At 42.2% G+C, this 21024-nt stretch overlaps 1 protein-coding gene across 2 annotated transcripts in view; it reads right to left on the bottom strand.

Moving 5' to 3' along the window:
• The window catches only part of Rcl1 (RNA terminal phosphate cyclase like 1), a 56710-nt gene that overhangs the window by 13917 nt on the left and 21769 nt on the right, over window positions 1–21024 (bottom strand). For both annotated transcript variants that reach the window (XM_048329282.1, XM_048330046.1), the window contains 5 exons: window positions 19631–19705; window positions 17981–18105; window positions 12454–12579; window positions 10009–10165; window positions 4120–4223 (listed from right to left, as the gene is read on the bottom strand). In XM_048329282.1, coding sequence (XP_048185239.1) covers window positions 4120–4223; window positions 10009–10165; window positions 12454–12579; window positions 17981–18105; window positions 19631–19705 — 587 coding nt within the window. The remainder of the gene's footprint in view (window positions 1–4119; window positions 4224–10008; window positions 10166–12453; window positions 12580–17980; window positions 18106–19630; window positions 19706–21024) is intronic.

The raw sequence follows: 21024 nt of genomic DNA, 5'->3' as shown, positions 1-21024 counted from the left end.
TATGGTTTTATTTTACTTGGAGTCTTAGATTGGCAAACAGTCCAGTTCAATTCTTTTATCCAAAGCCTACGTCACTTTTCAACAGTTATTCAGAGTCCACTGTGTGAACTCATGGTAGGCAAGAAGCACAAGCCAGTACTGCAGCTACAGAGACACAGAGGTGAAGGCAGCAGGGGAGACTTTTCAGGTTTTTCAGACCCGGAATCTCCTGGTGACTTAGTAGACAAGAATTTAGTTCTCTGTCTGCAGGTGCATTTAAATCTTTTCTACTAGTCCATGACAGATCACTGACTAGTCCTCTGAGTAAATGGTGGCACAGATCAAGATGCATTATATACATATAAACTGCCTCGGAAATTGCAAAAAATTCAACACATAACCTAAAATCAAGATAACTAAGGGAAGGGGTGGGCTGGGAGGTGGGTAAGAACGTTGAAAGGGGGAACACTGATCAAGAAGCACTGTATTTAGGACCTGTGTTGATGTTTGTTGGTATGTACTTTTCTACTAATCTAACCCGTTTAAAGTTGAAATTTTATTACCTGTAAGTAGTTGTACTAAGGGGGTTATCATTCATCATAAGTGCAATGCATATTGACCAATATTACTCCTTTCATTCTTCTCTCCCAACCCACTTCGCCGACTCAATTTTCTTCGTTTCATAGGATATACACTTAATGTCATGACTGCGTTCTCCAACTTTTAAATAAAGTAGAAATACACACTTAATTGTAAACTTAAGCCTTTTGAGCAGGGGGTAGAACCACTGTCACCAATTATAAAACACCTACAAAAATTCACCAGATATGTCAGAAATTTTCTATTATCCAGTACTATTTTAGTCTCCTGCAAAGAATTCCCCTGGCCTTCCTTGGGAATTTCACATATAAAACTTCGCTTTCTTGAGCAGTGTACACAATCACAACAGCAATCACCTAAAGCAATAGGAAGAAACAGAAAAAGAAAACAGGGAGGAACACAAAAACCCACACTTTCCAGCATGGCTTGAAAGCAACACTGAAAGAAAAAAAATCCAGTGTTCTGTAAATAGACATTTAAAGAGCTATTTATATAAATCCAAACAAATACAAACTGCCAGAAGAAATACATTCTTGTTAAAACCAGAGAAAGTCTTGTTTCTGCTTTTAGAAATGTGAGGTTCATAAAAATAAATGTGGCCAGACGCCGGTGGCTCATGCCTGTCAACCTAGCTACTCAGGAGGCTGAGATCTGAGGATCTCAATTCAAAGCCATGGAGTCCATCCCACTTTATTCTCAACCATTCTTACAAACATGATGTTACTTATGCCTTCATATCCCACCTTCCTCCTTCTCTCTGGGGCTTCTAGAATCCTCTACTATGATTAAGAGCAGAAAGGGTCCCAAACACACAAGTTTCCTGAAAATTAACTCACTTTTCCTCTCCATGTGCTGGCTTACCAAGAAGTAGGAAGCCAGGTGGGGAGGGCTCATACCTGTAATCTACCTTCTCAGGAAGCTGAGATCTGAGGAGTTTGGTTGGAAGCCAAAGGCAGAAGGGTCTGTGAGACTCTCATCTCCAAGTAAGCAGCAACAAGCCAGAAGTAGAACTGGTAGAATGAAAGCCATGAGCAAAGAAAGCCATCATAAAGTACCCAGGCGCCCTCAGTTCAAGCCCTAGTACATGTATGTAGGAATGTAAGTATATACACACACAAATGGGAGGCTATACTTTTTCACCCTTGTAAAAGGCCCTCAGAGGGCAATGTGTCTATGCCCTAAGACCAAGCCTTAAAACATATAATCTTATAATCTGTTCCACTCTTTTAAAGCTCCATTGAGAACAGACCACTATTTTCCCAAGAGATGCCACAACGTTAGGTTTCTGAAAGAAAAGGCACTGCAATTCATGTTTGGTGAGGAGTGTGCTAAAGAGGACACAGGGGCCTTTAAAACTGTCCAGTCACATCTTGACCATCTCCAGTGAGACTGCAGGCTTTAACAGAAAGGCCCTGGAGCCAAACTGAAAAACTCTCCAAAACCAAAAAGACTTGTCAAGAAAAAAAGAAGAAAGCATATATTCCATTTCCACATGTTCTGCCAAAGCCCATGCCCTGAGACCACACACAATTTGAAGACAGCAAGTCCTGCTGTGTGGGCTATGTATGAGGCCTTCTGCTGTCCTTGAAGCACAGCCTAGGAAAGATGCAGCAATGATACTGCCTGGACCCAGGGTGAGAACATAGCCACCAATCACTTCTAGCAACAACCAATAGGAAGTGAATCTCCACACTTGGGGTGCTTGCTATACTCACGGCCTCACCAGCTCCCCAAACATTTCACTGCCATGTCTGTTTGAGCAATGTTCAACTACTGGTGTCAGCGTGCCATTTAGGATTGCTCAACTTTAGGTTTCCTGTCCTGTGAAATACTTACACAAGTGATCAGGAGATAACACTGCTTACCATTGCCCTGCTTATCAGTCTTCTCCACTGCTAACAGAATGCATTCTCTCCCATTTTCCTGTTCCCAAAAAGCCTCCCACCACCTACACAGAAAAATAAAACCTCAGAAACAATCTCTCTTTGTAGCTCCTGGTTTCCAGACCCCCAGGGCATGGCCTCTCCACAGTCTGCTCCTCTTTCTCAACGTGATGGCACCACCATTCTTCAGTTATCACAGTACTGTACCTTTCACATATACAGCATCGGTACCATGATAACCGAAAAAGGACAGTTCAGTCTCACAGCTAGCCAGGTCCTCCTTCCTTCCTTCTCTCCCTCAATCCCAGCTCCCCACCAGATGGCCATGTAATGATCTGCAAGCATAAGAGCACATGTATGCACATGTGTGCATGTATACACATCCATATTGAAACAGGCTGCTTTCAGCAAACTCATTTACTACCCATGGTCATGTTTCTTTCACTATACACTATAAGGCAAGTCTCATAGCTAGCTGTTCTCTATGGAAAGTATTTGTTTTTGGTAGAATTTCTGGTGCCTGTCCTAGAGCTTGAACAGAAGGCCTGGGTGTTATTCTTAAGCTTTAGTGCTCAAGGCTAGCCAGTGCTCTACCACATGAGCCACAGCCCTACTTCTAGCCTTTTTGATAGTTAAACTGGAAATATGAGTGCAATGGATTTTCTTGCCCAGCAGCCTCCTGAGACACTAGGATTACAGGTGTGAGCCAATGGCACCAGGTGAGATATTTGCTTTTATACTTCAGCAGTCAATTTCGGCTAACATCAGGTGAGATATTTGCTTTTATACTTCAGCTGTCAATTTCTGCTAACATCAAACTGCCCAAAGTCACGTTTAAAATTTTCCTAGCATTTTAGGAGTATTACTATGAACTGTATCTTTCTGCATCTCTGCCAGCCAGCTAATACACGATATCATCTGAGACAAATGGACAAGCCCATCATCACAGCAAGTAAGACTGCTAGGGCAAAGTGGCCTTTGAGAAAAAAGAGGGGTTGGGAATGTGGCTTACAGTAGAATACTTACCTACTATGCATGAAGCCCTGGGTTTGATTCCTCAACACCACATATACAGAAAAAGCCAGAAGTGGCACTGTGGCTCAAGAGGTAGAGTGCTAGCCTTGAGCAAAAGAAGCCAGGGACAGTGCTCAGGCCCTGAGTTCAAGCCCCAGGACTGGCAAAAAAAGAAAAAAGAGAAAAGAAAACAAGAAAACTGAGAGGGAAGGGGTGACATTGTCCAAAAAGAATTGTAATCATTACCTCACTTATGTAACTATAACCCCTCTGTACATCACCTTTATAATAATAAAATAATTTTGAAAAAAAAGAAAACTAAGAACATAATCCAAGCTTATAGAACCAGAAGCTTACCTCTAAAATAGGAACAACATTGAAAGCACAGATAAAAGAACTGCCTTGTATCTACCGTGCAACTTCAAACACACAGGAATGATAGAACAAGGAAAGAAAGGAAGGCAAAAGCACCTGTGTTAAACACCAGGTTCACAGTAGCACTTGCTATCTCATTTAAGTGAATCAGGGTAAGCAGGTGATCAGATGAGAGAACACATGCAGCACGTCTTTGTCATTTTGTGCAATTGGAAAATTCAAGAAAATTTAACTGAGGAGAACAGTGAGCCAAAAGGAAACAACTCACGTGTAAGGGGAAAGTGGTCCTAGCAGAACTTTGGAAACATCCTGCTGTCCAAGGGTCATGAGCAGTAGGGCCAGACTTTGGTTGGTTGAGTCCACACACCCACCCTGTAAACACAAACACTTTAATAATTAATCTTTGTACAAAGCAGAAAATGGAAGAAAAAAAGCACACCAAACCAAAGCCATCCAGAAACATACACTCAGAATATCACAACTCACAGAAGAGCATACTACTGCGTGCAAGCAAAAATAAAATGGAACAGGGAGTAATGAGAAACCTTGTACCAACTAACTGGAGGTAGTTAAACTAATAGCTAATAATAACAATTATCCCAGCTGAGATCATTATGAATATAAACATGCAAATATCTTAAAAGTAAAATCTGGTGAAAAGGAAAACTTTCCTTTTGTAAATCAAAGCAACAGTGGATATCACTGTACTGAGTATAAGTAAAAAAAAATAAATAAACAAAAGAAAAAAATAAAAGCAGAGCCAGACACTGTTGGCTTACCTAGCTACTCAGGAGGCTGAGATGTGAGGATCCTGTTTCAAAGCTAGCCCAGTTAGAGACTCTTATCTCTAATTAATGACTTAAAATCTGTAAGTGGAATTATGGCAGAAGTGGTAGAGCACTGGCTTTGAGCACAAAAGCTCAGGGATAGCACCCAGGCCCTGAGTGAGTTCAGCCCCATGACTGACTGACCCTCCTACCCCCCAAAAAAGGAGCAAAATTCTAATAGGTTGTACAGGTAACTCCAAGGGTTAAGTGAATAATGCTTCTATTTATTTAATGTCACAAAAGAACAATATCTGACACCGAAAGGCCTTTTCCTTAAAGGGCCTTACCACTACACTTATTCCAATACTCTTGGAAACTGCTCACGTGTTCTTAACTTTTCTTCTTTTTTTGGTCAGTCCTGGGGCTTGGACTCAGGACCTGAGCACTGTCCCTGGCTTCTTTTTGCTCAAGACTAGCACTCTACCACTTGAGCCACAGCACCACTTCTGGCCTTTTCTGTTTTTTATGTGGTGCTGAGGAATCAAACCCAGGGCTTCATGCATGGTAGGTAAGTATTCTACTGTAAGCCACATTCCCAGCCCTTAACTTTTCTTTACCTCTTGCATGTGCCTTAAATCTAGAAGGCTGAGGTCAGGTCCCTCCTTTATCGTTCAAACCAATAAGCAGAACAATTCTTTCAAAAACTTTCTTCTGAGGCACAACTGCTTTAGTTGTCTTTCTTCCTTCATTTTTCACTTTTCCCACCATTTCAGCCAGTTTGTGTCTATGTATTACTAGTATTTAAATTTGTGTCTTTAAAAAAGCCATAATTTCTGATCATTCTTTCTGAGACTTATCTAGAATCAAAATTGACATTGTACAAAGTATAAGCAGGATGGCCTGGAATCTGAACCTATTTTGAATAGATCAGAATGAGAAGTACAGTTTCTGACCAAGGCACAAAAGGTAAATAGAACAGGTGCCTGTTAGGCCTGCTTCTGGGGTACACTGCCCTTCTTATGGGTTACACTGCATGTAGGGTGGTAATAACTCAGTTCCAGGTGTAATCGGACTTCAGTGAGTATCCCTGACAAGGATGTAGGAAGGACAAGGAAATAAGGAAGTTAAGCCAATTATTAGACTTTATGAAATTCTATTGCTATCCCCAAATTACTTAAGTTATTAAGGAATAAAGAATATCTTTTCACCCAGCAAAATTCAGGACAAAAGTACTTTCCCAATACAAAACAAAAGGTCTTGCAGATATTGGTCCCTTTATACAACTGCCTCCCTCCTGTTACTAAGCTGTTACTACACCATTCTCAATTAATTTGTTAGGTATTGGAGCAAAATTTCAATGCAATAAATACATCAGTGCCCATGGACAGGAGGGAGGAAGAGGAGACTACCAGATACCAAAGGTCGGGATGGAGGTGTAATTCATTCAACAGCAAAGGGAGGCACTGGGGAACAGGCTCTGGAGGGATAAACAGGCTTTCTAGAGGAAGGAAGAACAAGATGAGAGTGAAGGAATAATGACTTGGGGCCAGTGAGGAAAAATCAGGAAGCCTCTGGAGAGCCACACACAAACACAGAGGGAAGAATCTGGGGTGGCAAGACTGAAACACGGCTTCCCAAACTGGGTCAACCAGACTGACTTTACCCCAAGAAAGTGAGAAGCCAGCAAAGATCTCCATGCTCAGGAGTGAAGACATAGGGTCAGTGTTTGAGGGAGATTTAGACTGAAAGGAATTCAATGGAGAGGATTTGGAAAGAACTTTTCCTGTGGAGCTAGAGTGATTCTACTTAATAGTCCAGATTGAAGGTGAGATTGAGCGGCAGGAAAGCAGGACAATAGGCAGGATGGAACCCAAGGGATAGTTCCAGGAGGCCTGGTGCAGAAGCAAGAGGGTATGTTATACCTTCAAATAGGAGGAATTCAGTCAGAGGCTTAAAACTTTGGAAAAAACAGGGGCCGGGGATCTGGCTCAGCGGAAGAGCGCCCGCCTGGCGAGCCCGAGGCCCTGGGTTCGGTCCCCGGTTCCGGAAAAAAAAAAAAAAAAATCACAAAACTATAAAAGACCAAAAAAACTTTGGAAAAAACAAAGAGCACTTTCAAGGGAATTGAGTTTTATTACTCATTTAAAATTCATGTCTCATCAAGTATCTGTAGACAATTATGTTTTTTAAAAAGCACAAAGCACTTTTATCCTTTTACTAATTAGACATCATAGACACACAAAGGAAGTTCTGTGAATGACTAAACAACTTTGGCCAAGGAAATATAATAAAAATTATTTAAAAGATCTCAATTAAAGAAAATAAATAATAAATGAAGTAATCCAGACTGCATGTTTCTTTTCTTGTATCCAACAGGGCTGTCCTTTTATATAATCTGCTATTTAAGGAAACATAAAACCTGAATCCCAGCTATGCCCAGGGCCCCCCCACTGGACGGCCCTGTAATATGGTGCTTTCATTTCTCCCATGGCCCACTTAAAAGGGACAGAAGTGTTCCTACAGCCAGAGAGAGAACCTGGGAAAAGGAAACTGGGAGGAGTCTCACACACACACACACACACACACACACACCATCCCACCCGTATCTGTCCCCCTCACAATGGGCAGCTGACAAACTTTATAAATTAGCTAGCAGAGCAACCGCCTCACCATTTACTCACAAACTTCTAGTTATTATTACTCATTTTTCCAAAACACCACTATATTTAGCATCAGAAAACAAGCTGAATTAGCACCAAAAACTGTGACAGGACATGTCCTTAGGCAGATTACACTGTTTTCCAAATGATGGCAGGCAGAAGTCTGCAGCTGCACTTCCAAGGTGGCTCATCTTTGGTGTTTTGTCTCCAACTTTGAATTACACAGATATTAAACAGACCTGGACATTTTAATTAATTCTAAGAGTTCATTCTCTCTCCTGTCCCATCTTTCAACTACTATGTTTTCCAAGGTTGCTGATTTGGATTGGGTTGGCCAGCTGTCACTGTCAGCTGTCCTCAATTGTGAGGCCTATCTCAGGAGCACATGGATGAACCAGGCTTTTTTTTTTTTTTACCACAGCAAATTAGTAAGCTGAACCAGTGGCCAAAGGATGGGTTTTAAGAAAAACAAAGTTGCCACTGTATCTCTCAAACTGGACTTTATTTCTATAGTCCTAAATGTGCAATTTTGCTACTTTAAAAATGACAAAAGTTGGGGCTGGGGATATAGCCTAGTGGCAAGAGTGCCTGCCTCGGATACACGAGGCCCTAGGTTCGATTCCCCAGCACCACATATACAGAAAACGGCCAGAAGCGGCGCTGTGGCTCAAGTGGCAGAGTGCTAGCCTTGAGCGGGAAGAAGCCAGGGACAGTGCTCAGGCCCTGAGTCCAAGGCCCAGGACTGGCCAAAAAAAAAAAAAAAAAAAATGACAAAAGTTTTGCTACTTCAAAAATGGACAAAGAGGGGCTGGGAATATGGCCTAGTGGTTTGCCTCATATACATGAAGCCCTAGGTTCGAATCCTCAGCACTACATATATAGAAAAGGCCAGACATAGTGCTGTGGCTCAAGTGGTAGAGTGCTAGCCTTGAGCAAAAAGAAGCCAGGGACAGTGCTCAGGCCCTGAGTTCAAGCCCCAGGACTGGCAAAAAAAAAAAAAATGGACAAAGAAATGAGTAAGAATTACAAAGAAGCATGTAGATAAATGCACATATGAAGTCTTTGCAGCTCCTCATGGATAGAGATGATTTGGAAGCATTATTCCCTCTCTAGCAAGTCACCCAAAGTACAGTCCTTACAACTGTCCCACTAAAGAACGTTGGACCCTGCACACACAGAACAGAGGAACAACCATCTCACAGAGCCTGTCCTAGACTCTCCCTATAGAAAACACTTTGCCTTTCTGAGGCAGAACACCAAGGCCAACAAGAGAACAGGCTAAGTGACATCATGAAACAGGTTTGTGACCCTCTCAAGGAAAACATATAGGATCTTAGGGCACTATATTTTCAGTCAACCTCATCTTCCTCTTGCTGGTATCTTTGTCTCTCACAATCCTTTCCCTCTTTTTGATCTTTATTTAGATGTACACATGGATCAACACATGGTGGCCATGGAGAAGACAGCTGACCTAAGTTGCTTCCTACCACACGGATGTACGAACAAAACAGCTACCAGTTCAAGTCTGTCTTCAATGTGCGTCAACCTTTGTCTATCCCGGGTTCTTATTCTTTCTAAAGCCCCCCTACTGAGCTGTACCACAGGCCAGCCTTTCCTGGACATTCCTAACGTTCCAGAAAACCCTGCAAAATCTAGCCTATGGACATTTTAAATGAGTCAACTGTCACATACAAACTTAGATTTCTAGCTTCTCTCAAAAAGTTTCAAAGATAGCCAGATGCTGATGGCTCATGCCTGTAATTCTAGAAACTTAAGAAGTTGAGATCTGATGATTGTGATCCAAAAATAGCCCAAGAAGAAAAGTCTGAGACTCTTACCTACAATTAACAAACAAAAACAGCATGGTTCAAGTGATACAGCCTCAGCTAAACAAGAAAAAGCTAAACAAGAGAAGATCTGAATTCAGTACCAGCACATGCATGGGCACACACATACATATATGTATACATGAACACACACACACACACACACACACACAGGCTGAAAGCAAGGAGTACATCTGACAACAACTAGGAAAACAGACAGTACCCTATCTGGTAAGGAGAATGTGCTTGTGACCATCTTATCTCACCTGCTTCTTACTTGAACTCAGCAATGGGTACTACCCTGAGCTCTTTTGCTCAAGACTACCACTTTATCACTTTGTGTTACTGTACCATTTCCAGTTTTCTGGTAGTTAATTGGAGATAAGTCTCATGGACTTTCCTGCCCAGGCTGGCTTTGGACAATGATCCTCAGATCTCAGCCTCCTCAATAGCTAGGATTATAGTCATGAACCACCAGCGCCTAGCTCACCTACTTCTTTTTGGAGGTTGTTTTGGGGGTTTATGGAGGATGTGGGGGGAGCTGTTTTATTTTCTTTTTCATCTGAGACCAGAATTTGAACACATCTAGTGCTTTTGCTAATGGGCTAACGCTCTACCAATTGAGCCATGCCTCTAACCCCTGGGTTTTTGTTTTTAACCTTCATTCCCCTGTCTCTTCTAGTTCTTTTCTCTGTTCCCCCATTCATTACCATTTACCTGCTCTAGATCCCAACCCAAGGGGGACTGGGTGCCTTCTTACTGAGCAAGTCAATCAACTAATTAAAGTGTTCAATGCATAGGCACAGGGTAAGTCCTTGGAAAGGAATAAGAATGAGAGACTTCCGATTGTTTTTTCCTGGTTGTTCTTTTCCCAGCACCTAGGAAGCAGAAGCTTAGGACATACCCTGTAGATTTCTTCCAGCAGCAGCCGGGCACAGTTCCTACCGAGGTCCTCTGGAAGCACCGCTGCTCCCTGGCCCTGGGGGTTGGAGGCCAATTCAGCACTGAGGAAGGTGCCATTGGTGGTCTCAGCAACCAATGACAACCCAAAGCCTGGAGATCTACAGATACAAAGGTTCAGAGGCTGAGTAGGTAAAGCACTTACACCAGCAACAGAAATCCAAGACATGGCATTTTATTCTAAGGCTTCCTTCTGGTTACATTAAGCCTTACCAGATTGCCTACTAGTTTATACTGGAAATAAAAGCCTGCTGAGTGAGGGCACATAAGACAGACTGAAGAGAGATGCCAAGTTCACACCTTGTCCCATTAGCCCTCTCCCTCTCTCCAACCTGTGAAAGCTCTCACTATAAATTCCTGACAACCAGTATTGCATGATAAAATAACATCAACAGGGTGACCAGATGCACCAAGCTTCTACGTCATAATCAAGCACAAACGTATATCATACATTGGTTTTCTACGTAATTTTTAATGGTGCATAGTTAATGGCCTACAAGTATAGAACATTTCTCATTCCATATTTTGTGTAAGATTTCTACTCACCATTAGCACGTGTGAAACTTGATCATGTACTAGGGTTGCTGAGTCACAGGCACTATCAAAAGCCACACTCTAGTTGGTGGCAGGCAGCAAGGCCTCCTGGCCTACTCTGCTTCAGTCCTGTCCACTTTTTGGTAAGACCATCAGTCAGATAGAAAAGGAATTCTCAAGATCTGACCCACCAGACAGCTCCCACTACAACCTGCTCTGCTTCAACCTTCTGTCCTCTATAGAAAACTCCAGACCCAAAGCCAAAAAGGGCATGGTAAGCAAAGACCAGGTTAGCAGGCACCATTTCTATAGCATCCACTACATGCTGGAAATCATACTGATAGCTTACATCAATGATTGCTTCATGTTTACAACCATGAGGATACAAGCATGGTCATGTCTATGAACAAATGAGAAAAATATTATTGATGCTTAAGTCATCAAAGGTTTGGGCCCTTCACTGACCTTCCTAATCCCCATAGAAAGGGCTAGCTTTGCACACAAATCCTTTCCCAACTGTAACCTCTGATACCTCTTTTCTGTTGCTTTGGACTATGAGTCACCACCATGTATCTGAAATCACCTTTATCTTTCCGCTGGGTCTCAAAGGTCAAAGATTCTCACTTACTCAATACCCCTCCCCATTTTCATTTTTCTTCTATTTTTTTTGAAAGTTTCAGCAAGGATTTAAGTAAAAGGGGAGAAACAGAAAAAGATCCATTTCCTATTCTCCATTCAAAAAATAGGAGTTAAAGACTCCCACCTTCACGCTTGCCTTTTTGTTAGCTCACAACAACTAAAAGTCTTACTTTTTTCAGAGATGAAACCTAACAACTTCAAATTCAAAATGTTTTTAAAAAAATGATGTCATTATTCACAGGTAAATAATTCCACAAAAATTTAAGACAGAACCTACAAATAAAAATCCACAAATGTGGCAAAATATTATTAAGCCTGGGCAATAGAAAGATACACAGGGGTTTTACTGCAATATTCCTCCCATTTTTCTATAGATGTAACACTTTTGTAAGTAACGAACATGGTTTTAATTGCTTCCGTATCATCTCATTCCTAAATATATAATAAGCATAGTCCAAAATAGACATTTGCATTACACATCAATTATCAAGTTTTTCTATTTTTGTTTTAATTTTTCTTATTTTCTAATATTTTCAGTGCTGGGGATGATACATGCTAGACAAGTGCTTTACTGCTCAGTTATCAGCTCTATTTTTTTAAAGTTTCTATTTAGTTTTCATTCATTTGTTTGATTTGTTGTTGTTTTGGAATAAGGTATCAAGCCTTGAAGCCCAGTCTGGTCTTGAATTCATCATCTTCATGTCTCAGTCTCCTAAGTGCTAGGATGAGAAGTATGCACCATCACATCCAACTTTAGTCTACTTTTAGCAAAAGTTTTAATAAAATCAAACTCAAATCTGGAAGAACAACTTCTTCTCTGTGTACATATTCCCATAGATACAGAGATAAGCTGATTTGCATTAGACAACAAAGGACTTTTTTTTCCTTCATCTTTATTTACTTGGGGTAGAAGAGTCTTTCTATTTTTTCTTGGAACAGAGTCCAAATGGGATTTAAAGTGAAGGCACTGCTTATTAATAGGTAGGTTTTAATTCTCCAAGGCTCAAGATCTAACCCATAGCAACCAGTGCCAGCCACTGGGACACTTTCCATGTGACAAGCACTCAAAAAAATGCCTGCTGGTGACAATAGCAGCAAGTCAGAAGAAAAGTGATTTCTGAAGTCATTCTTCCGCTGCAGCCCAACCTCGGAGCTGGCAGTTTACCTTCAAGTAGAATAAGGCATGTGAAGTAGATTCTAAAATTCAGATACTTACTTCCCAGAGTTGAGTCCTTTCATGTGGTCGGTGTAAATATAGATATCAGGTATGAACTTGTTGAGGATACTCCTTGCAGACTCCACAATTCGGTTTGCCATCTGAGGTGACACACGCACGGAGTACCTGCAGCCTAGAGTTAAGGATATACTGTTGCTTGAACCTCAGCAGAGAAGTCAATTCTGAGGCTGGCAAAGATATGTCGAACTATCAAGAACAAACTAGGACTCAGAATTCCATTGGATTCCAGCTGTATGTAATACCTTAACTTTTTGTTTTATTTGTTTTGTTTTTGTTGCCAGTCCCACGGCGTGGACTCAGGGCCTGAGCACTGTCCCTGGCTTCTTTTTGCTCAAGGCTAGTATTCTACCTCTTGAGCCACAGTTCCACTTCTGGCTTTTTCCTATATATGTGGTGCTGAGGAATTGAACCCAGGGCTTCATGTATATGAGGCGAGCACTTTACCACTAGGCCATATTCCCAGCCCCTACCTTAACTTTTTAATACCATCACTCAACTTTGTTTCATTATTATCAAAGGTAGACATGCTCATGGGGGGGGGGGGGGGGCGGGAATCCAAATAAGAATGGAAAGTGTAAATGCAAGGTTCTTCAATCTGTACCCTAACTTCCTGCCCATATTCTCTTTCTCTAGAGACTGTCCAACTGAGAAGGCACTAAGACACTTGCCTCTTTCTGCATCTATCTTCCTTTGAAGGTACCACATGCAAGAAAATCTTTCTATTCTCTGTCCATTTCCATGGTTACAAGCAAGAAGTCCCTCTCTAAGAACCTAAGGCCAGGATCCACTCTCCCCTGGGATGGACCTGGGCCAATCTCCTGGTGTGCTGACACCAGGAAGCAGAAAACATTAGTGAAAGATGAAGGTGGTTACTGTTACAAACTTCTAAATAGTTTCTCCTCTCTACCCCCCACGTCAGAGCCTATTCTCTATTATTTAAGAATCACTCTATTTGTCACTAATATAGATTCCTCTTCCTGCTACCTTATGGTCAGGAAGAGTGATAACTACTAGCACTTCTATAATGTGGCACCTGAGAAAAGGAGGAAATCGTTAGGAACAAGTGGTTGAGGGTATAGAAATTATTATTATACCAAGTTAGACTTTATAGCAGAGATTGCTTCTCCCCAACAACACATGCCAAATTGGAGGGGGGAAAAAAAGGACTGGGCACTTTCAGTGTGCAATGTGTTACATGGTCAAGGGCTGGTGGCTATATGGAAAAATACCAACAAGTGACCTTTCCCCTCCCCCGATACAGACCCATACACAACAAGTGTGTTTGTGTGATCATCCCCCCTGCAGCACACATGTTCAAGAGTTACTATCAAGAACATTTTTCACTTAAGCTGAGAAACAAAATGTTGTACAAGGAATCTGATTAAGCATCTTTGACATATCCTAAACACTTCACTAACAAAGCAAGTTAAGTGAGTGTCCCAGAGGCCCTCCTCTGGGACAGAGTGTCCCTCCTACATATTGCTAGCCCCTATGGACTACACAGCATTTGTCCCCAGCCTGATTATCTTCATTTCCCTATACCCATTCAGCTTTACCAAATTCCCACCTGAACTATCATCCCCCATTCTCCCAGCCCAGAATTCCTCTTTCCCCAGAAGCCCTCTCACCTCTCACTTGAACTTACCATGCCTCCCTTCACCTACACAACACCTTGCTCTTGCTCTTCAGAGACCACACACTCTATACGGCAGCATCTTGAATGTTACATCCCTAACAACTCTGATCCTCTGACTTTTATACTCATGCATGCTCAATAAATATTTGACTTGACTCAAAAGGACAAAACTGCAACAGGGAAAGAGCAAAGGATTTTTCAATACACAAGCACTCAGTTACATCACCACCTCTTCTGTCCAACTCATACTTTTGACCACAGGCAGTTTAGACAAACAGTTCTGGGTCTCAGACCCTTTGGACTGAGTGGGTCTCTCATCTCAGCCTGACACTGCCCACTCTCCTCAGGATAGCTCAAGAGATGTCATTATCCCCACGCACAATCAACTGCATTCATAGCTCTCGAAATTCTTTTACATATTAGTAGCCTTTTATTTTATATTTAGAGCAGCCCTATGGTAAGGGCCGTGATTCCTAGCTACAGAGTTTAATCTAAAGCAAGACTATAGGTTACAAAAACTAAGTTACTTGCTCAAAAGTCAACAGATCTGGCTTCAAAATACATCTTCCAGCTGGGAACTGGTGACTCACCCCTGTAATTCTAACCACTCAAAGGGCTGAGATCTGAAGATCGTTCGAAGAATGGTTCAAAGCCAGCCCTGGCAGAAAAGTCCATGAGATTCCTATCTCTAGTGAATACACACACACACACACACACACACACACACACACACACACACGACAGAAGTGGAGCTGTTGCTAAAGTAGTAGAGTACTACGCCTTTGTCAAACGAAGCTCAGAAACAGCACCCAGGCCCTGAGTTCAAGCCCCAGGACTGGCACAAGGAAAAAAGTCTTCCTTTCACCCCTCCAGGGTAAAAAGGGATAGGGAAACCTGGAGGGTAAGAGAAGAGAGAGTATAGGAGGTGGTAAAAGAGACTGACAGACATTCACAACAGTCAAGGAAAGAAAACCAGGTTGTCCAACACACCACTGATCCCAGCTACTCTGGAGGGGACGAACAGAAGGACCACAGTTTGAGGTCAGCCTGTGCAGAGTAAATGAGACATTGCAACCAACAAGCTGGGCCAGGTGGTGTGTGTCAGTGGTCCCTACTTACATAGGAAGCCACAAGTAGAACTACAGCCCAACGCCAGCCAGCCCCAAGCAAAAATCTGAAACCTATCCAGAAATCACTGAAAGTAAAAAAGGGATGGGGAGGAGGACACAGCTCAAACGGCAGACCACCTGACTGGCTATTTTCAAACTCTAGTACCACTAAAGAGGAAAAAAAATTCCCGACTCACCTTCCTATTCAGTCTATATTGTTTATACATGGGATCATGAGTTCTGGGATAGCACCACAAAACTAACATAACACAGAATGTTCTTTTCTTCCCCCCCCCTTACTCCCCCCCAAATTAGGCAACAGGGAGAATCAGAGTGGGTGGCATTCAGTAAAAGGTAACTACTGTGTAATCACAGCTGCTGGAAGGAGCCAACACCAACTCCCTCCCAGACTGGCCAGTCATCAACCTGCATAATTCAAGAGGGGAAAGATGGCAGTGGCAGGCGGGAGGAGGATTCAGTTAAAACCACAGTTCTCCCAACTTGAACACTTTTACAGGAAGAAAAAAAAAAAAAGCCACCAAGCTCAGTCCAACAGTCAATTAGTCTTGTGAAAGAAACAGAGGGGGGAGGGGGAGGGGAGAAGGATTGGGAAGGACCAAGATAAGGAGGGAGGGAGAACTATAGGCTGGGAATGCAGCTTAGTGATAGAGTGCGTGCCTAGCATGCATGAAGCCCTGGGTTTGATTCCTCAGTACCACAAACACAGTGAAGGCCAAACGTGGAGCTGTGGCTCAAGTGGTAGCGTGCTAGCCTTGGGCAAAAAAAGCTCAGGGACAGTGCCCAGGCCCTGAGTTCAAGCCCCAGTACTAGCAAAAAAGTACTATAAAGTATAAAACTAAAGTCTTTTCCAAAGGCAGTTTGGTTGGTTTTTGTTTGTTCGTTTTTTGCCCCTAGGCTCCAAACCTGGCAGCAATGGTGATAATCCAGCCCACATTCCTTTGAGGTACTGTTCAACAGGGCAGCTCTGCTGACTGGCTGCTGGTAGCTGGGACAGTGGGCCTCCAGACAGAAGACTAATTAGTGGAATGTTGACTTTCCTAGCAAGCAGAGAGGAAGCTTCTAGCAGTGAGAGACACACCAGGGATGGTTTAGGTATTCTATCCAGGCCTCAGGAAGGAGGGATGTGGGCCATCCCGGTTCATCTCTGATAGATACAAGGCTCCAATATTGCCAGGAGAAACCAGGAGGGACAATGTTGTACTCAAAGGGCCCAGGTTACCAGTGTTCCAGGTTGTAGGTGCCCCTCTATGAAAGCCCCAAGGCAGCTATGACTCATGAGCACCCTCAAAGGATCATTCACAAGACTTTGAACAAAGAGTTACCCCAATATGGTAGTCTCCAGCAGAACCTATGCTACTGTGATAAAAGTTGTAGCATTTGGGGCAAGTGATTGGAAAACTGGAAAACAAATGGTCACAGACACTGTTGGATTATTGGGTTCTTTGTATGGTGGACACAAGGTAGCAAGCATGAGATCCACCTGTAAGTGACTGACATGGGTCAGTATAAATGGCGTATTTGACTTAAAAAAATAAACATGTAGTCTTACTGCATTTTTACTACTTTGTAGTCTTCTCTATAAGCTGTTACAGCTGCTCGAGTATTAGCACAACCATCACCTTAGGAAGCTACATGGTCAATGGGGGCTCCCAGGACAAGTACCACTTCTCAATCTCCCCCCACCTACAGGGCTGAGATTTGAGGTAAGCCCCAAGACAGCCATGCAGAGAATAAAAAAGAAACCATCCAGGCAATTGTATATATCCCTGTAGTCTTGATTTTCTCTTTCTCTTTCTCTTTCTCTCTCTCTCTCTCTCTCTCTCTCTCTCTCTCTCTCTCTCACACACACACACACACACGGCACACACACACACACACGGTTCAGGGAGCACCACAAGTTTCATCTTTCCTTGGTGCTGTTGTTGTGCTGTGCCATGTGGTGTTTTTGTTTTTTCTTTGCAACACCAGTGTTTGAATTTAGGGCCATGGGTGCTTACTTGGTTTATTTGCTCACCACTGGCACGCTGGCCCTGGAGCCATGCCACTAGCCTTGCGTTTTGCTAGTTGAGTGGAAATGAAGTCTCACAGCTTTTCTACAAGGGCTAGCCTCAAGTAGTGAAAATCTGGATCTCAGCCTCCTGAACAGCTATGATTACAGGTATGAGATACTGGTATCCAATTACCAAGTTTTCAATTTTATGTTAACAACTGCTTTCTCCATCTATAGAAAAAGCAAAAGCTAAAAGATCTAGGCTCCAGATAATATACTGATAAGAGAAAAAGGACATATCAATCTAGTCATGCTAATACATAATAAATATAAAGCTTTGTGCCAGCATCAGTGGCTTAGGTCTGTAATCCTAGCTACTCAGGAGGCTAAGATCTGAGTGAGGCTCTCGGTTTAAAGCCAGCTCAGGCAGAAAAGTTCATGAGACTCTTATCTTCAATTAACTACCAAAAAGCCAGAAGTAGAGCTGTGGTTCAAGTGCTAGAGAACTAGTCTCGAGTACAAAAGCTCAGCACCGAAGTCAAATTCAAGCCCCAGGTCTAGTACACACACACAAATAATAATAACAAATAAATAAAGCATTGTATTTCAATTAGCAGTTACAATCTCACAGTTTCAAAAATATTTCCAAGATTATTGTCTCAAATTTAACTGTGCTAGGAAGAAATGAAGCTTTTAAGTAAGCCTTCCAACCTGAGTGAGGCAGAAAGAAGAATGAGAAATAAAGGATACGCCATTCCTCTGATTCGTTTGATTTTTCCTGGATCCGTGAGCTGAATAGGCTTCAGAACCTTTCTTACAGGACAAGAGAAAAGTACTTCACCACCTCCTCCAGGAGGCATTCCTCGTCGTACAATCTGCACAAAATGCGAGGGGGAGGTGAAGAGGCTGGTGAGACAAGAACACAAGAAAGCGGAGTCCTCTGATGCCAAACTGGAGAAGGTTTTCTCCATCCCTCTTCTTCTCTTTTTAGCCCTTCAAAATCTGCAGCATCTTAAGTCAGCAGCAAGAGGGAACAGATCAAAGTGGCTTCCTCTTTACCTAAAGACACAGGCCACTTCATACCTGGATCTGTTCATTTATCCTAGTTTGTCAGCCCATCTCATTTCTTAACCACCAGAAATCCATTATTCTCCTATGCAAATTACTCATCCATCAAAATTCTATTATTCCAAAACAGTAATTTGTTCCATTTAAAATTATAAATTGAGTTGGGCACCAGTGGCTCATGCCTGTACTAGCTACTCAGGCGGCTGAGATCTGAGGATCACAGTTCAAAACCAGCCTAAGATGATAAGTCCATGAAACTCTTGTCTCCAATTAACCATGAAAAAGCTGGAAGTAAAACTGTGGCTCAAGTGGTAAAGTGCTAGCCTTGAGTGAAAAAAAAAAAAGCTCAGGGACAGTGCCCAGGCCCCAAGTTCAAGCCTAAGGACCAACACAAAAAGTAAAATAAAATGATAAAATGAAAAAGAGATGTCCAGTATCATCATACTGGATTGCTTTATTCCTTTCCTTTTACTAGTAAAGACATAAAGGGCAGATGAATGAAGAGAAGAAGAAGAGAGGGGAAAATGCAGATAAGAATCTAATGTATATCCTACAAAATTAAGAAAAGGGAAGGGGCAGATAGAGAAGGAATGAGTGAGAATTGAAAGGGGTGACACCGATCAAGATATATCATATTCATGGAAATGGCACTGTGGCTCAAAGTGGTAGAGTGCTAGCTTTGAGCAAAAAGAGCTCTGAGAAAGTGCTTAGATCCTGGGTTCAAGGCTCACAACAACAACAGAAAGAAAAAAAAAACACCACAATAATATGCATGAACTGCTTTGTTAAAATGGCAACTCCTTTGCACAACTACTTAAGATAACAATAATAAACAGTTAATAGGTGTTTAAGTTACTTGTACAAGGTTTTAGAAATACTGCAAATTCTCAGAAACATCCAGATCGGGAGCTCCTGGACATAAGTTATACAGATAATTTAGATCAGAGAGGCAGTAGGACCATAGTTCTTGCTGCTCAAGAATTAAGTCAATGAGAAGAAACATTCATATCAGTACCTGCCACAAATTAAGTGTAAAATGGCTGTTGGCCACTACAGTCATTACTAAAGAGTCCCCTTTAGTTGGCAATCAGTAGTGTCTGGTTGGTCTGGCTGATATGCTCTCTGAGTGTTCTGGGTCTTTGATAAATGGTGATTTCAAATCTCTGTTTCTCTGTCTCTGTCTGTCTGTCTATCTGTCTGCCTCTCTCTCTCTCTCTCTCTCTCTCTCTCTCTCACACACACACACACACACACACACACACACGTCACAGCTCTTCCAAATGAGTTAATAAGAAAATGTTTGATATTTATACAAAAAGCAGCAGTTCATACCTTTAGCTCAAACGATTCTCCATCAATCCCAAACTGTTTCAACAAAGGGAGTGCTGTTGCCTTAAGAACATCAACCTAGAAATTAGTTCAGGAAAGAAGAAAAGAAAGTTTAAACTGTTAGACAGTCCAAGAAGCCAACGAGGTTAGCAACCACAGTTTGCTAAGGAGGGCAGGAGGGGGGGAAGCTGGCTTACAGATGCTCTGCCCTTAAGTAGGTCTACAATTTTACAAGCTATGAAGGGGAGGAAGGCCTCTCAGCCTAACTTTCCTCAGTGATCACAGGGACCTGCACCTGCTGTGAAGTCACTGGGGGTACCATGTGCGGCATGGAAAAACCTATTGAATTCACACAGAAAACCAACTGCTCATTCTCATTTTCTTCCCTAGTTACACTTTTTCTAAGATGGCCTTTTAATGGGGAGAGCTGGGGGCACATTGAGCCCATGCAAACCAAATAAAGTACTCAATGTGAATCCAGGTATAGGTTGTGTGTCCTCATGAAAGTAGGGGTGGATGGGATGAAGACAAACCTCAAAGTACATGAAGGAACACAGAGATACCCCAACTTCATTCAGGCTGTGCCACCTGTTTCTGTTATATCTTTCCTGTTCAGTTTCTAGGTCTTTCCTAGTCACTTGCAGATCCTCACAGGGTATACAGATGACATTCAAATCATATATACCTAACAAGCCGGTGAAAGTTGCTCAATTACATAACTACTCCATAAGGAATGAGACAGTCCCTTTGCGCCTATGAGCTGACCTATCGGGGGCAGTGGGGACAGGTAAAATGAGCAGAGCATTTCAGGAGAAGCTCCAGTCCTCCTGGCTCTGCTGCTAACTCACTGCCCAGTCTCCAATAAGAAACTCACAACTACCTGAATTTCCTTGTCTGTACCATAAGGGCCTTAAGCCTAGTTTGTGTCCAAGCTGCCAACATCTCTAAGAGGCTGATTCACTAGATGATGCCACAAGGCTTTAGAGCAGAAGACAGGTTCTAAGTAAATATTCTGGTATCAGGAAATAAACCAGTACCATTTAAAAAAACAAAACTTGTAAAACCCTAAGAACATGTTCAGAATAAGTCAGTTGTGATAGGGACAGTGACTAGGAAAACTTATTAAAAATTTTCATTTTTATTAAGGTTAACATTTCAATTAAATATTAAAGCTAAACACATCCCGTATCTTAAGGATGCATCACTTAGTGATGCATTCTGATGCATCATTAAGCAATTTCATCTTTGTTTGAACATCATATCCTGTCCTTATATAACCTGTGTGCAACAACCTAGAATGCCTTGTGTTAACTCAATCTCCACACAATTACCCTAAGCCCCATTAGTGACTTTGGATTTCTTTCCCCTAGCAACCCTATAGTTTGAAGGTCAGCTCC

The sequence above is a fragment of the Perognathus longimembris genome, chromosome 1 (assembly GCF_023159225.1).
Source record: "Perognathus longimembris pacificus isolate PPM17 chromosome 1, ASM2315922v1, whole genome shotgun sequence".
Lineage (NCBI taxonomy): Eukaryota > Metazoa > Chordata > Mammalia > Rodentia > Heteromyidae > Perognathus > Perognathus longimembris.
This window is presented reverse-complemented; position numbering and strand designations above follow the sequence as displayed.